Source organism: Astatotilapia calliptera, chromosome 3 (genome assembly GCF_964374335.1).
Source record: "Astatotilapia calliptera chromosome 3, fAstCal68.1, whole genome shotgun sequence".
NCBI classification, from domain to species: domain Eukaryota; kingdom Metazoa; phylum Chordata; class Actinopteri; order Cichliformes; family Cichlidae; genus Astatotilapia; species Astatotilapia calliptera.
The window spans coordinates 36,560,520-36,578,541 of NC_137424.1; the positions used below are offsets into that span (position 1 = coordinate 36,560,520).

At 41.9% G+C, this 18,022-nt stretch overlaps 1 protein-coding gene across 2 annotated transcripts; it reads right to left on the reverse strand.

Moving 5' to 3' along the window:
* Positions 1-1,068: 1,068 nt before the first annotated feature.
* On the reverse strand, positions 1,069-17,535 carry sec24d (SEC24 homolog D, COPII coat complex component). Of its 2 annotated transcripts, none has more exons than XM_026161855.2 (23): positions 17,397-17,535; positions 15,513-15,715; positions 15,272-15,374; positions 14,813-14,949; positions 14,397-14,702; positions 13,699-13,820; positions 12,045-12,156; positions 11,727-11,854; positions 10,001-10,139; positions 9,404-9,519; positions 8,423-8,547; positions 7,189-7,380; positions 6,918-7,011; positions 6,288-6,404; positions 5,958-6,128; positions 5,486-5,582; positions 5,246-5,391; positions 4,997-5,135; positions 4,516-4,634; positions 4,236-4,415; positions 3,955-4,146; positions 3,397-3,486; positions 1,069-2,852 (listed from the first exon to the last, which is right to left on the reverse strand). In XM_026161855.2, exons 2-23 carry the CDS (start codon positions 15,661-15,663, stop codon positions 2,712-2,714), a joined length of 3,117 nt encoding a protein of 1,038 aa, XP_026017640.1. In that variant the 5' UTR covers positions 15,664-15,715; positions 17,397-17,535; the 3' UTR covers positions 1,069-2,711. The 2 variants fall into 2 exon arrangements, with proteins under 2 accessions (XP_026017640.1, XP_026017637.1); XM_026161852.2 differs by having other exon boundaries at positions 17,377-17,515.
* Positions 17,536-18,022: the final 487 nt, after the last annotated feature.

An 18,022-nucleotide genomic window follows, 5' to 3' on the forward strand; every position in this document is an offset into this window, starting at 1 on the left:
TGTTTCTACGATGTATCACTGGGAGTCGGGAACATATGAACCTCCTCGGTGAGGCATGTTAATCATCCATAATTTAGTAAAGAAAATGACACTTTTTCTCAGCCCTGCTTCTTGTTATTCATGTAAAAGGAGATAGTTTGGTTTTAGCTTGTTTAACTTGCTGTTTGTTAAACCGCTTGTTTGAGTGTGATTTGTATTTTATTTGCAGAGACCTGATGATGAAAAGTAACTTTTATCCACTACGGAATACAAAAGAGCAACACGGTTGATTTGGAAAGTTACAAACAGATCAAATAGTTTGCAGACAAAACTTTTAAAAATCGATTCCATCAAAAGCGTGTCATATTTTAGATCTAAAAGTACCAGGCCACCTACACATTACACCCACAGGAGCGGCTCAGCAATGGAAACCCAAGCCATGAAGCTCCCGGTGCACAGTTTCCGTGCTGATGCTCTGCAACTTCACAATCTGACGCTTCATGGCTGAGCTGCTGTGTTTCCTAAACACTTCCACTTTCCAATAATCCCACTTACAACTGATCCTGGAATATCTTGAAGGGAAGAAATTTCATGAACTGACCTGTTGCCGCGGTGGTGTCCTATTACAGCACCACCCTGAAATTCATGGAGCTCATTTGAACCATTCGTTCACAAATGTTTGTAAAGGCAGCCTGCGTGGCTCGGTTATTGATTTCATACATCAATGGGACTGAAAACACCTGAAATGAAGATTAGGAGGCGTGGCCCAAATACTTTTGACCATGTAGTGTATGTTGTGCTTACTGGTTCTCACTGAAGCCTCCTGGTGGTAGCAATGCGGAATTACACAAGGCGATTGACTTGATTCTTTCTTGCCTGAATGGCATAAACTGGGATATATAATAATATTGTTGTTTAGAGTGTATAGAGGAAAAAAGTGGATGAAAAAAAATGAATGTTGTATTTTGAATCTTACCAAGTGTAGCTAAAATGGATGTTGAAGTAGGAGGATGAGCACCAGTCATGGTAAGTGCTACTATCTCTTTAGCAACAATGCTCTGGTTTAAAAAGCACAGCGGCAATGAGGCGTATGGATATGAAGTTTTCATTTTAATATGCGTCAGAGGGTGATGTAATAAATTGCACTTGTAAACAAAACATAAACGTTCACAAAGTTGAGCAACATTTAAAGACAATAGTTGACTTGGATTTAAAAAAAAAAAAAAAAAAGGACATTTAAGGTGAGAAATGAAATGCATCTGGCACAAATTTCCACAAAAACGATCTTTCCAGTCAGATTCCAGCCACTGCTTTCTACATACTTAGATTACCTGAGATAAGTTTGCTTATAAACCAAACAATTATATTGTATTACACAGAGACATGTAGATTTTATGATGTTACATATATCAACGTAAAAGCAGGCAGATAGATAACATTAATTATACTGATGCAAGTACAGTACCTCTTAACAGAAGGTGACCTTACACTGAATGATGTGATGATGTTACATGTTATCACTGAACACAAGATTTAACGATTTTGGATGGTTATGCAGTAAGCAGATAGTCCCTTACACTAATGATCAGCCGACACAAACAGTAGCTCGACTGTTTTTATCTGCCATAAAAGTCGGCGTATAAATTAAAACGTGCTGCAGTTGAAGCACAACAGCAGCGCAGGCCCAAAGCAACAACAACAAAAAGTCATATATAAATTCCTATGTTGGATTGTTGAGGTAATCCCTCACTAAATATTTTCCGTTTTGAGCACCGACTCTGAGTCGCGCGTAATTGGAAAAGAAAAAGTGTCACTTTTCATCAGACGTGTTCTCTATGTAGAGAGGGTTTAGCTGTGTTCGACTCATTGTGTGCTCAGAGCACCCAAACAAAACGCTATGTTTACCACTGCATGCAGTGAAGCCATAAATGGTCAAAGAATGAGATTTTTGGTGGGGGCATGTGTGAATCGAATGCTTTGAATCACTCAGGGTGCGATAACAGGACCGCGCTTCGGACCTGGCAGCCTGTGGCTTTTGTTTCAGCGTTGTTTCTGTTAAATTATGAAATGACTGATACATGCTTTAAACATTTATTGAAATCAATTTTCTGGTCAGACACCAAAAGCGTGATAAAATGTACAAACCTCTGCAAGACCTTTGAATATTGCAAATATTCTCTGAACATCTGTTGTTTAAAAAGAGTTTTAAAAAGTGAAATATACTGAAATATACTCAGTCTTCCTGGGAGAGTAGACTAGTGAACGTCTACAGTATGGCCCACAAATAACCCCTTGTCTAATCCAGATCCTATAAATCTACAAAGTAAAATGGGGAAAAACACTTTACCCGATTGAATACACAGTGAGTTGTACTGCTTATGCCGATGGGCCTCGTGCCAGAGTGCATTTCAGCCTCGGGCATCGATGTCAGTCCATCACACAGAGTGCCCAAGCGGGAAATCCTTAATGTGTTGTCCATTTCATTCCCTTATTTACTTTAAAGTTCCTCATGTGTCAAGTGGTTATTTGAAGATCATACTGTGGGCCACTAAACAATGATAAAGGCAACTTTGGACTCTGGAAGTTGAATTGACGACGGGCTCTCCCTGGTTCCTTGTTTCTTCTTGTCATTCTGTGGCTCATCTTAAAGATTCAAACAGAACCTAATGAGACTGAGCCTTAGAGGTTTGCACACGGTCCAGTTGGGGAACCTGAGCCCGAACGTGAGCGGGTTAGGTTAGCAGCTGCCTGATCTCTCGGTGAACGTAGCAAAGGAAGTCCATGTAGGAAGCCCCGCCGTGCAAGCCTTTGTCCTCCACCAGGAACTGACGGAACAGCATCTCCGGTTTGTCTTTCTGCCTCACAATTTGCAGCTGAGCAGGGCAGAAAAGAGAAGTGTGACTGATTTCCAGCACAGCTGGAACACAGGAGCTGTCACACTACAAAATCTATTCACATTGTTTCTGTTGTCACAGCTGGCACGTTCCTGTTTTTGTGAAACATGTTTCTCATCTATTTTATCGAATTTACTTCAGCTTCACTTTAAGGCTGGTGTGTGTGTATATGTGTGTGGTCCTCTGTGGATCCAGGATTCAAACTTTCTATATATTAACTGCTCAATAGCACTGGGTGTGCAGTGCATGGGGCCATTTGTACAGTGCTTTCTGTAGATGTACTTTGATTAGACTATTTATATAGAAACAGGGCAAAACATGAATAAATGAATGATGTTTTTGCAACTTTTGGGGGAGTGTATTTACTGTAAAGCTCCACTAGAGGGAAGCAGAGATCAACAAAAGCCTCAATATCGTCTCTGCCTCACCTCAAGTAAACCATGTTCTCTTTGGTTTAAATAGGTTCAAATATAAAGGATGTGAACTGTGTTTAAACAATGCTTTTGGATTGTGTTTCGCTTACCTTCATAGAGTTTGACCTCTTTTCAAGAAGGCCACTGATGATGGAGCGGACCTTCCTCGACAAAGGGTTGTCAAGCTCCGGCAGCGCACACTAAAACAAACAAACAAAAAGATTTAGTGTAATTAGGAGCAGTTTGATCACTAAAAATAAAGACCAGTCCTAAATACTGCTTGCCTCCTTCCTGTGCCGCAGTACCACATACTGAAGTCTTTGAGTTCTGCCTTGAAAATAAACGTGGATCTTTGATCTCTGTGTGCGGGGCGTACTTGTTTAAAACTTTGAGGTTTACAAAAGCTTTGACTCAGTTTAGCTCATTTTACACAGCAGTGGAGTTCAAGTGAGTCATACTTCATAAAATGTGGGCACAGTCGAACATGACTGAATTATGATGTGCTGAGATGATTTCTCAAAACTGGACTTTTACCATCCAGACATTCTCTGACCATACCGTAATGCCGCCAGGCACCGGGGAGCTAAAATGTCAACTCTAATATCTCAAAAACCATTTCATGTGGATTCTGAGCACACTGAGGCCAAAGTGATGAAATGAATGCTGACCATGTGTCCTTGCAGGTGGGCGAGGGAGGGCAGGTTGAACAGGCTCTGGATGAGGTCTGGTGAGCTTGCTTGGCCCAGCCACAGGAACATGGACTGGCCGTTCTCCAGCAGGAAGATGCCAGAGTCTGTGAGACGCTCCTCAGAGCAGCGCACAGGAGTGGCCGGCTTCTCGCTGTTGACGTCTATGTTGTGCTGAAAAACAGTACAAAGGGTTTAGCAACTGAAACTAATAGTGTGCGTCTAAGTGAGATGACCAAGCGCAAAGTGTTTTTATTCCCTACCAGAGGGATGAGGCGTGGGTAGAGCAGCAGCTGGGTGTCCTCCACTCCCATGGCCATGACCGACAGCCTCTGATGGGCTCTGTCGTCCGTGGAGAGCTCAGTGCTGCCCACCAGGGGGGCAGTTTTCATCAGGCTGTTCATATAGACTGGGAACACTTTCATGGCATCAGGAAGGATCAGCTACAGGTGGATTTATTAAAAAATATATGGTTAGTTGTTTTTTTTTAATCCTAAAGTTAAAATACACATTGAAACTTCTTTCTAGGTGTGATTCTCCGACCTGGCTAGCAGCGGAGGGGCTGGCACAGTTCTTCCTGTAGCAGGCCAGCATGTGAGCCGTCTGGTTCACCAGGATCTCCCTCACATTCTTTAGAGGCTGGTTCAATATGGCACGGTAAGCTGAGGGGGCAGGACAAAAGATTAGTTAAAAAAAACAAAGCAAGAGCAGGAGAGACAAAAAACATGGGGGGCGGCTCAGAGGCATCTGATGGCAAGTATGGGGGGAAAAAACCAAAAGGTAACAGAGGTCAGTAACACAGCTGGACTCATGGTCCGCTATGTGCAGATTACAGAAGGACGGCATCATGTGAAACATATGAGTAAAAGTAGATTATTTAGTGATACATGGGATATAATCAACAAATGTCAGATGACATTTGAGTGTGTTAGCAGGCCGTGCCTCTGCACTACATCATAAAATATGTTTCCCACAAGCAGAGTTTGAACTAATGCAGTCCACCTGAACTCCAGAGGAATCTAACCTGATTTGGCAAAGAAGTTGATGAGCGAATCCGTCTCGCAGCTCTTGTACAGCTCTGACAACTGCGAGCTGCAGTTCAGACTCAGGTTGTGGATGCGGAGACGCCGCTGCCCGCCGATGGTGGTGTACAGCAAGGCACACTGGGGAAAAAAGCGTGAAACATAAGCTTTAAACATACTTGGGTTTTTAATCTTCAGAGAAAAGATTTCAAATATGACCAGTCTGGGATAAAGCTTGGTTTAACACACACCTGCATGAGCGCTCCGGTCTCCTCGCTCAGTGTGTCGTCGTGCTTGAACTCTACTGTCACGCCGTTGTCGCAGTCCACCGCTGCCATCTCTACATCTGTGGTGTTGTTCATATAAATGCCGCCAAAGAAGTCAGTGGCTCTGAAGCCTAAAGGAGACAAAGACCAGTGTGAAAAACTGGGAGGTAACTCGCCGTGATAGATCAGAACACACCAAAAGAGCGACCGTGTCTTTCCTCTTACCCGTGCTAGTACGGACACGCATGATGGCATCAAACCCGATGCTCTTCTGTACATCTTTCCTCAGGTCCCTCAGAAAATGCTCCCCATCTGTCTCTATCTGTCAACAAAAAGCAAAAACAAACAAAGTTTTAGCCAGCAGATGGCAGTGTTGGTTGTTACTGTTGGAGCCGTGTCTGTAAGAAGCAGATCCAGGCATAAAAATCAACATTGTACTTATGTGCAAACTTCCCATGCTTACTGCACCGTTCCTTTGGGACTATTTTATATCAGACTGGCTTCTGTGCCAAACTCATTATGTAGGTACAATTCACTTTTATTAGGCAGCAAACTTTGCCTCTGTGTGAAATTAGGACTTCTTAATACAATTACAAGAATAAAACAACTGCTCGTTATGAGTCTGCATGCAGCATTTGTGCGTGCGTGCGCTTAGAGCCAAATACAATGTAAACAGGCACCACACGTCTGCTGGTACCTGGAAGTTGCTGTACTTATAGACGGAGCCTCCGGTGTGTGACGGCACATCAGCCATGGTTGCTATGTCCGTATACTGGCTGGGGAAGAGGAAGAGATCCACACAGCAGCCACTTGCCACACAGTCTTTAGACAGCTGCTCATAAACACCTTTCTGAGGCTGGAACAGGGTCTGTGGAAAAGTACAAGACAGTTTACCAAGATTAGGTCACCAGTTTCAAACACTTATTGTAATTAGACTGAGATCAGACCAGCATTGGTTTTCCTTATGCCCAGCACTGTGTGTTCAGAATTCAGATTAGGGGCACAACTGACATAAAAAGGTACTCACCTTCTCCTTGTCTGTGTTCACCAGCTTTTTATCATCCCTGTTCTTCAGTTTGCCTGGAGCCTCGGCAGTGGGCATGGACGATTGGAAGATGAAGAGCTTTCCGCTACATTCTGCTGCCTGGAGGGCGGCAAGAGATGGAAGGGGAAAGAAGATCTCGCTTAGCCACGAGGTCAAGAGGTGAAAAAAATATCAACTCCTGCAAATATTCTAATGCTAGACTTCATGTACGCCACATAAATGGGCACGAACAAATAAATACGTCTCTGACTCCTCGCTGTTGTGTAATATCGCAACTGCTTCCAATTAAAAGCTGCGTGGGAACTTTCCCTTTGTCACTGGCCAAAACACTGACTTCATATCACTGGGAAAGCTTGCTGGACTTTAAGTAAACACAAACATATCAGGGCGAGTAAAATCTACATGTTGCTTCACTCAGTTGATAGGTTGAATGAGTTCAAGCTTGAGAGCCAGTGTTGGTGAGAGCATAGTAGCACTGCGTTTTAGATTTAAATTACCCCAAACCTTTAGGAAGCCCACACCCTCCCTGAAACAAACCTACAGTAAGTGTTTGTTTCAGGGAGCTACACTCAGTTCCACTTCAGTGTTGACAGGTGTCACACTGAGGCTAACCTTAAATGCCTCCACGCCGGCCTGGATGACAGGGGCAAAGACCGTTTCGCTCTCAGCGGTGTCCGCAAACATGTCAGGGATCTGGTCCAGGAGGCTGCAGAGACAAGCAAGAGGATTATGGTTTGACACGGACGTGTCACACTGCCTCGTTAATGCTTTCACAACAGCTACTCTTGAAATGTTTGACAGTACTTTGCGTCCGATGCTCTCTGCTAGAGGGCCCTCTAAGATAAACAGTGACTCCGCACATCAGTGACGAAGTGCTTCTTACTTGTAGATGACGGCTCTCGAGTCCTGGTAGTTGACAAGGAAGCCATCGAGCAGCGGGACGAACATCTCGGCCGTGTCTGACACCACCATCATCTGCGGCTGAGCCAAAGCGCTCTTCACGTTGTAGAAATGAAGGACCTTGTTGTAGGTGACAAAGCCGACCTTTATTGCTGAGGTCTCCATGCCTTCCTCTCTGTGGAGAGAACGAGCAATCGGTGAATTCCAGGATGGATTAAATCCAAAGGATGTGTATTTACTGGGGAGTCTTGCCTGCCGTGGTCATTTTTTGCTTCTACACTGTGCCTCCAGGCGCACAAAGATGATTTTGGGTTAAGGTGGCAGCACACGTAAAGAATTAAAGACACAATACCTGCTGACATTTATCAGAAACCCCTGGATTCAGAAGTCTAATAGGCAGCTGCACTGACCTGGACCATGAATAAAAACCTGTCACCATATGAGTGATTTCAAAACATTCTTTCCTGACAATCCCAACTGCACTTTGTAGACGTACGTTCTTAAATCAAGGGCTCGCACCGTAGGAATATGTAATGTGACTGGAAACAGCTCCTCTACAGCTACAGCTGCTTTTCTAAATAACAGATTCAGCAGATTTTATTTATTGTGCTCTTCCTCATACCAGTGGTGATAAAAATATCATTAAAAGCCTTCATCTACACATCTGGATCTATTTAAAGTTCCCTCCACCTTCTTAAGTGAATTATTCATGCATTTTTTCCAAATACTGCAGAATTACATGAACCACATGAAAACCACCGAGTATCCAGTGGGTTTAATTTAGTGCCTGTGAAAGCAAAAGCAGAGGTTCAAACGCAGCTAAAGAAGCCCTTATCTTGCATATGCTTCTGCTAGGTGTTTAAAGAGTGATGTCATGGCAGGAGACATTTAAGGAAATGTTGTTGCTGGCACTGATGGACTAGTGAGAAGGCAGGACAGTTTCCAAGTTATTTTGGGAGTAACCAGGTGAAGTACACAATCCTCTCCTCTAACATAAATCAAGTCATTCTTAACAGAAAACCATAACAAAGCTTTTTGTTTAGGATACTTTTCAAAGATGAGAGCGTGCACTGTCATATTTTCCCTTTTGGCGCTCCCTCGTACCCGTCATCTGCAAAGTTTCATGTTCAGCTGATGTTCAGCAGGATGGCTGATCTGTAAGGCTTCAGGGGAAGCCCTGCAGCGTAGTGAGCAAGTGTGCTTTTTACTGTGTGTACCTGGGCAGCTTCTCCAGCAGAGTCTTCAGCTCATCACATATCAGCTTTACCAGGCCACTCTTAATGTTGTTATAGGACACATCAATCATGAAGATGTAGGCAGGAGGATTTGGAGGCTTGTTGTTCTGTGGGAGAAACAGCAGCAGGCACAATAAATGAGTTGCTCCTTTTCGGGCAATGATAGCTTGGCTGACCTCCAACGTAACATGTCGAATTTACAAATAGGAAAGCAGCTCTCCTTGGCCTTTTAAACACACAAGTCACGAGATAACACACCGTTATCAGAGACCTATATCAGTGAGCTCATAACAGGATCAATCATTGTCTTCCACTTTAGGTTTCTGTTATTCATCAAAGATATTTCCCTCTATGCTTCTTTATAACTCTGAACACCGTATCAGGGATAAATTGCTAAAAACAAGGGAACAGCAGTGAAGTTTGTGAGGGGGCTTGTCAGTGAGATATTATGTTTCCACAGTTACACCCATTACAAGACACTCACCTTACAGGCTTTTGTTTATTATCTGGCCTTGCCTAGATTGTTTATAAGGCATATTAAACAGAGCAAAAGTAGGCCAGTGGAGTGACTCAGCTTTGCCTACTTACTTTAACCCTCTAATGTTCTCAACAGGCTCAGTGGGGACACTGATTGGCATCATTGACAGTTTTTTTGTACTTTGAAGAGACTGAGCTGAACCCTGTTCTGTCCTGTTCGGGCGATGCTGAAAACACAGGATGTTTGGCCAAAAATGTCCTTTGAAAAATCCAAAAAGCCGTTCTTCCGATACAAATCTCTTTTACTGCGTTCAACAAACTAAACAAAGAATCAGCTATTTGAAGTGATACATCATTCAGTTGCATCAGTGCATAAACTCATCCTTTCACAAGCAAACAACGCCTGAATCTAAGTGCTTGTTTCTATCAGTCTGACCAGCTTTATTTACCCTGCATATTGTGTACTTGATATCAGTCTTTGTGTACCTTACAGTAATCCAGAGTGGCTACAAACTCATACGATCCCAGGGACAGTTCGGGCCTCTCATAGAAGTCCACCCTTCGGCCCATGTGGTCCAGATGTTGGAAGTAGAAGACTGGCACTAGGAGCAGAGAGAGAAATATAACTCTGTGTTGAGCTGATCACTGTGTGCTTTTTCTTCTTTAAATTAAATTTAATAACTTTCATCTTGCTCCCTCGGGACAGACTTTCAAATAATGAGGTTAGCATTTGTATAAGTAATCCCTGTGAGCTCAGGCTTTAGCCTGCTCTAAACAGTCGTTTGGGTTTTTTTGTCTGTTTACTCCACATGACGTCAATAAGATACGGTCATCTTAAGCACTCAGCTCTGGCTATAAACACCCATCTGCCTTTCAAATGTATGAAGTGCAGTCATTCACAAGGAATATATGTCTTAAAGAGAGGGGCAATAGAGCTCAACAACTTGTTTCAGACAAAGGATGAACTGGGATGCTGCCACAAGATCGAGTATAACAACAATAATATTGTAATATTCTGAACAGTGAATCACACACAGAGTCCAAGGATTAAAATATAGTTAGTTTTTCTGTATTGTGCTGTACCTTCATTGACACAGTTGCAGAAACCACACTGGTAGCGGCGCCCTCCATCAATAAATTGCATGTAAGGGCACATATACGCCTTGCATCGATTACAGCGGACTGGGCCTGTATCACCATGATTCACAACATACAGTGGAGTCTGCACAGAGAATAAAGATAAATAGATCAGCTCTACGGCACCCAAATAAAAACACACTTTGCTTTCAAAATGAGAAGAGTTTATCATAAAATAGAATAGAAACGGTGAGGATTACGCACACCACGCACAGATGACAAAGTGTCTTCGCACTGTTTATTCAGTACTCTCTGACACAACATAAACTGAATATGTTTGCATCAGATGAACTCCAGTGCCTTAAAACACATGTAGACAGGGCAGCAAGCAGGTTTGTTATTACACCAGCAAATTTAAGGAGTAAAAGTGTTTATAATATCTTGGAGCTAAGCAAAAGCAGTTGTATGACAACAGCAATGAAACAACATTAAGACCCAGCAGCGTGCTCTTTTGGTTCTCTACAACCTCAGAGCAGTGATTAACTATGGCTACTCTAAATTCCCTTTTGCACTGGATGGGACTGAGTCTAATTTTCCATTCTTTTTGTATAAGACTTTTTTGTCTTCTCTGGTCCCTGCAGATCTGACATTAGCCAATTAGCCAAAAGCCAGATGAGACAGTGCTAACATTGCCTAAAAAGGCCAACTGGTGTCTGGGACAAGGCGAGTGTAGAGGGGAAAATATCTAAGACAGGGTTCTTGGACCACACGTGATCCAAAAGGAGGTCATTCGTGGGACAAATGATCTTTTGTAGTTCATGGAAACATCTATTAAAGGAGAAATAACAGTGTAGAATATGTAACCATCACAAGTGACTTTTGACATTTTAACGATCCTGTCTCTCTTACAGGAGGATGCCAAAAAGACTTTAACATAGACTTTATAAAGTGTCAAACTCTTTGGGAGAATATGGCATAAACAACTGGTTCTCCTTCTACAGCATTAGAAACAGTCAGTGTCAAGTGTTCTTTATGAGTAAGATTTATGAATCATTATATATGACAGTGTTCAAGATTTCAAAAACACAGCTCAGTCCAAGGATAAGTGTGGGATGGATGAGCAACAGATATGAATAAATTCTCAGAGACAGTGGTGTATATTAGCACCCATCAGTCATTGCAAATGTTACATTTACAGTACAAGATGAGTTTGTTTTCCTCTCTCTTTCTACTGTATTTTAACAACAGACTGTATATTAAAAAAAGATTGTAGTGATGATGCATTAGTGCCTAAAAACCTGAAACTCTACCTGAAAGCCACCAGATGGAAATCGCTACGATGCAAAAAAACATCTATTCTTATAGAAGTCTACTGGAAAACAGCTTGCTCTCTTGGTCTCTGTAAACACTTTGCTAATGGGTTCATCATTTTGGGTCATACTGAATTAAAAAGTGAATTTAAAAAATAATTATTTTATAAATCTTGGTGATACTATATTTGAAAAAAGGATATCTGTGATATGCTCATTTGCTAACAATCAATCACTAATTGTTAGCATAGTTATTTCACTCCTCCTCATCACGTCCAGTGTTTTGAAAATAATATTGCAACAATGAAAATGCAAACCCTGAGAAATGGATGGATGACCTTACAGTAGCTGTCCACCTTTTATCGTAGAATCTTAATTTTGTGTTGCGACCGGATGAAGTTTTATGTGAATCGGTAACTTACCTCATTCTTTGGCAAACTGGCAAAGGGTTTGATGATGGCAGCAAGGGGCACTTGGCACTGCTTGGCCAAATCAGCAGTGCAGGGAAGCGAGTAGGTGGTGCAGCGGATGAATCTGGGGCTGGCATTACCTGGATTTAGCAAAACGAAGCATAAATAATCTGTTGTTTATTCCAATTCATATTGTTATATTATTTCAATATAAGGACAGTTCTTTGTTTTTACTGTTAAATCTTTCCCAAATAAACTCGCTATAAGGGATAAATGAATACTCTACTGTAACTAAATGCTCAACGAAAAGTTTGGTTATGCATTTTTTACCTTGATCTGTCACTGTGAAGTCAGTGGTGACAAGAGGTGGAACCTGTCCTCTGATGTTTGTAGTGAAAACCTGTCCTCCTTGTTTCACTTGGTCATCCTCGATCACATGGGTCTAAAGTAGAAATGTTATGCATTAAAGTGCAATCTGATATTTATTAACATCATTTAGTTAAAAGCACTTTTTTTTTTTTTTTTAGAATGGATACTTCATTAAAGGTAATCATATTGTGCTAGTTTTCAACTCCATGTTTTTGCTACAGTAATTCTACCTGATTTACAGTTAAATATAATTGTTATTTATCTTGTACTGAGACTTGCCCACAGTTGATCCATTGTCTGAAATGAGCTGTTTTAGCTCCTTTTCCTTTAGGTTACCATCCCTACAATGTCCAGTTTATTGTATTAAAAAATATTTTGTAATAGGTTGAGTATGCAACACCCTCAACTTCGGGGCAACCACTTTTGGCTGTAAGGTAATTGTACAGACTGACTGCAGTCACTCTCAGACAAGGTTTGCAAAATATTTCCATGTAATTCATAAATGCAGACAGAGTCTGACTCAGTCCATGGTGACGAGTACAACATATCTCTTTGCGCGACATCTCTCGTTGCAGTGGTAGACTCGACTCAGCTGCTTGCAAACTGGTTGTATTCCAGTTATATTCCTATATAAAAACAGTTATGCCACTTTGCAGTTAAAACGCTGTCTCGTAGCAACTACGTCACTATTTGTGAGGGAATTTCTGTTTCAAATCTATGAGGTCATGACTGGAGTTTGCATTCAAGTACTTAATGTGAATTTCCACATTTATTTATTGCCGTTAATCGTGGTATTATTACAAACTGATGTATGTGATAAGTTGGTATGTAACTGCAAACTTAACTCAACTTAATGGCAAATGGACAGCTGATTGATAGCAGACTGACACTATCTTAGAGTTGTTTTATCAACGTCTTGACACACCAAAGTCAATTTTAAGACAAAAACCGACTGCAAGTGGTCAAAGACCTGACCCCTGGCTTCAAAGCAACCATTTCTAAGGCAACAAGTTCACTGTACAGGATCACAACAATTTTGGTTTCGCTTTGGTGTCCTATCAGTGTTTTTGCCTAGTGTGACTGTAGCATAAGCCAACTTTGTTCTGATTGGCTGCCCCTTATTCTAACAGCAGGTAGGTGTGGCTAATGCGCTCACAGCCAGAGATGACCATATTAGTCATGCTACCCCTTTGACATCACACTGAACAAAGCGCTTAAGAAAAATACACAGAAACTGGGTATTTAGAGTAGCTTGAATCCTGAGCTTTTGGACCTCAGGCTTCAGACTTCAACATAAAAGCATAATATGTCCATCATTCATAAAGACAGGAGACCTGCCATGACAAAATAAAAACATACTGTTCATGCCCAGATCTGAAGACAAATTAATATCCCCGAACACTTTTTATGTAATCTTAGACTTTTTGCTTAATCCTTTTGTTTGCATTAGCCACCATTTTAATTAAAATCACTACAAATATTTAGTAACAAAGTAGCCGATGTCAGTAATTTTGCCACACAACTCTTGAAGAATGAATAAGCTGCTAGTTCACGACAAAAAATGAGGACAGACAAATGTGCTGTGCTGATAAGTGAAGGCATGCTTTTCACTCACAATGCTAGGGATAGAGTCGGGGTCCAGTTTCTTCTGAGGTGGGCCAGCCATTGCAGATTGTGCTCCAGGAAAGGCTCCTGGCATGTTTTGCTGAGGCCCAGCCATGTATCCTCCAAACTGACCTGTACATTGAAACAACATCTGTAGGTATTTATTGGCTCCACTGAAAAGAATGCAAGAACAGTCAGCTGTATTATAACTACTTGATGAATTAGCAGCGATCGTTAACTCTGATTTCCTGGGTCTTTTCACGTGTGCTATGAATAAATCTTCTTTTTTTCGGTACCTGTACTAGTTTTATTTTGTTGTATTTATCCGCGGCACCTTAAAGGCCGGTCCATGAAAATATTGTCGGGCATAAACCGGTCCGTGGCGCAAAAAAGGTTGGGGAGCGCTGCTTTACAGTATATTATTTCTTGTTTTTTATTTTATATTCTTTACTTTTGTGTGAATCTGCATGCTCCACCTGCCTGTCACTTTGCTGCTAGAACATGTGAATTTCCCCAATGAGGGACAATAAATGATATTTCTATTTCCACGGAGGGTACACTGCTGACACTGTTCTTGAATTTTCCTGATCAGAATCAAAGCCAGATTGTGTTGTATGCTGTATAGATTGTAAGGTCCCTAGATGCAGATGTTGAGATACCTGTCTAAATGAAAACCTGTGATGTCCACTGCTTTTGGCTCAGAGTTACCTGCTTGCTGGGGGTATCCTGGCTGACCAGCAGATCCCAAACCAGGTTGCTGGAAACCTCCAGGGCCTGGAGGAGGTGGCCCAGGGAACGGTCTACCCATGCCTGCCATTGATGTGCCTGCCATCGACTGGCTTGCCATTGGCATGCTTTCTGGGGGTGACTGTGGAGGAGACATCAGAGGGGACATGTGGGGGGACTGCAGGCCTGGAGGCATCTGTGGTGGAGCCATTGTTGAAGGAGGTGGTGTCTGGAAAGGCTGCTGAACAACAGAGCTTGCTGGAGGAGGAGGGCTCTGCAGTCCTTGGACTAAGAAATAAAAAGAGCACATCTTATGTAGTGAGTTTTCCAACCTAACAATTCCACTAAAAGACTATAATTAAAAGACCGTATGATCTGAGGCTATACAGAAAACTTACCATGGCTGCCTAAGTTCATAGAACTCATCTGATTGGTGAGCTGCTGTGTTGGAGGTGGGCCAGGTGATGCCATGCTGTTGTATAGTGAGTGTGGTGGTTGTCCATACGGTGCAGATACAGCTGGTGGAGCCGGGTAGCTGAAGATCATAACAACAGTTATTGCACTGAGCTATACGTGAGGTTCAATGCATTCTTATATTTGCACAGTTCCTTGTTTTTAAAGCTGCTTTAAAGACATGGCAAAAGTTAGCAGCTGTTATTGCAACAACCTATTAACATAACTTAACAGTGAACATCTTTCATGGTGTGGGATGGTGAAAAATACATTTATTTTTTATTTTATTTTTTTTAAAGGCAGATGGCGTGAACTTTCAGCCCACATAAATTCATCACTTTGTTGTTTGTACTTCAAGGAAAATCAGTCGATCTGAGTCGGTGCAGTCTGATAAGGAACGTTACCTTTGAGGATGAGAGCCATTCTGCTGGACGTTTGGATTGTACTGACTAGACCCTGCAGGCAGAGGCATGCTAGCAGCTGGGGCAACTGATGATTTCATCATACCTTCAGTGAGTAACAGACATTATAATATCAGGAGCTGATATAGCTTCAAAATGAACCATTACTCTTACTCTGAAAGACATGCACATCAAGATAAACAAAAAAAAAAAGTTATATTTAATACACTTAAATGCATTTTACCTGCAGGTGGAGCACTGAATGCCTGAGGTGGGCCCCCATAATGCCCGTAGAGGGGCTGTGTAGGACCAGATCCGAATCCACCTTGATATGCCCCCATCCCTGGCTGGGCCTGGGAGTACGGGGGTGCAGCGACATAACCCTGTTGACTCATGATGCTGGGATGTCTCTCACAGTCTTCTCATGCCAAGATGAAAGAGTATGACCTAGGGCAGTGAAACTGGGATACTTAGATTATAAAAAGTAAACAAGGACTTCAGTTTTATATATAGCGATTTTAATTTGTTTGTTTGTTTTTGTCTGAAAAAAAAAGTTTAATATGAAAATAAAGCTGCTTTTGGCTGCCAAAGTGGAGAGCTTGGCAAGTCTCATTTTTACGCTGGATGCCTCTCCTGACAAAATACTAAATGGCCTGTATGTGTATAGCGCTTTACTAGTCCCTAAGGACCCCAAAGTGCTTTGCACATCCAGTCATCCACCCATTCACACACTGGTGGCAAGCTACATTGTAGCCACCCTGGGGCGCACTGACAGAGGCGAGGCTGCCAGACACTGGCGCCACCAGTAGGCAACAGGTGAAGTGTCTTGCCCAAGGACACAATGACTGAGACTGTCCAAGCCGGGGCTCGAACCGGCAACCTTCTGATTACAAGGCAAACTCCCAACTTGAGCCACGATCGCCCCTCAAAGGCAGTCGCATCTCCTCCTGGAATCAAACCAGGAAGCTTTTGCTTGTTAGGTGAACGTTTATGTAAAAACCTGCTAAAAATCCTAGATGTTTGTATCCAGAACACAAGCATATAATGAAGCTTGTGTCTGCCAGGTGGCAAGGTTGGACAAGTTAAATCAAAACTTTTTAGGTCTGGTTCTTCATTGCGACACATACATAATTACATGTGACTTGTACCGGTAATCATACATTCATAAAATTAACAACCGTTTGCACAAACATTTGGTGGATCTTTACGCTCCTCATTCAAAACCAAATCATATCTTCAGTGTTTACAAACCACACCAATGACTACTGATATTTGACCTCATGCAATGATTAGCACACAGTAAGATGAACCTTTGACTGCTTTATCTCGCAATAAACAATGCCAATCTGTTGGTGTATCATCAGTAATTAACAACACCAGCAGCTCATTTCTGTTTTTGCTCCAGTGTTTACCAAAGTGTTTACATTGTTTTTCTGCCAACATTAATAAACCTTTAACCAAAATGCCTAGTTTTACTTGCTTTAAACTTGCTCTTAAAAAACAAATAAAAATTAAAAAAAAATAACGCCTTATAAACAAAACGTGGCCTGTAAAGTTTTTAAAAGGAAATGGGAACAGCTGGGCCAACGCGCAACAGCTGCCTATGACATCTCCATGATTACTTTTATAACTTTAAAGTGACAATTTTAAGCACGTTTCACCCAAATAAAACCTTTTAAAAATGCAATATGAGTGGTAATTGAGCGGTGCAATAGTTAATGCGTGTGACATTTTCGAGAGCTGCCACGTCGAATACCGTTATGATGGCTTTTATAAAAAAAAATGGGGGGGAAAAAGCATTGCTGCCTTCCTTTAATTCACATCCAGCTGGAAACGTTGGCCCGTTTGCTGCTACTACACAATTTTGTCAGTAACACGTAGCTTGTTGTTTGACAATAAATGTAGCTTAATGCCCTTTTTTTTAAAGAAAAAAAAGGAGGAGCAGTAATGTGACAACACAGCACTCGGCTCAGTTATAATCACACAGACTGAAAACATCTTGCTAGCAACGCGGAAATTACTACAAAGTTTTCCTCTGAGACAGAAACGTAGCTATTTCTACAATAAATACATTCAAATGAAGAATTACCGGAGATAGAAATACTCACGTCTGTTGGCTGTAATCTACCTGTGTGTCGGGCAGAGTCCTCTTCACTATCTACACCTCTCAGTTGAAGCAGAGTGCCACGTCAAACTCCACCACGGCACCGGTCGCTCTGTTGGTTTGTGCGACGAAACCAGCGTTTCCAGCCACGTAGAGAACGGTGAGCTGCTTCCTGTTATGCGTTTCAAAATAAAACTCTTAACGACGAATAAACTTGCTTATCCAAAATGAACGATGCAAACGCGAGCCTGAGTGTAGAAATATCAATATTTTACGACTAACTAAAACAATAACAACCTTTTGTACCCTTATTTTTTTGTTTCAAAACGCTACTTCACGTTGTACGTTGAAGGAATTACATGCACTTCTGTTTCGGGCAGAATGGAGTGGCTAATTTGACGAGGCCCAGACGCAGTTTGCCGTGTGCGCATGCGTGGAAGAGAGGGAACCCATACACGTCAGCACCACTGGCTCCACAGGGGTTGAGTGGTGGTCCTCGAGAGTACATGCGTTGTTTCGTCACCTTAGTAACGCACATGAGCTTTCTCTCCGACAAAAAAAAATGTCCTAGTCACACTTCATTTTTATATGTAATAAAACACATGAAAATCATATCAGACACCTACTTTAAATATTCTAATTAATTCCTT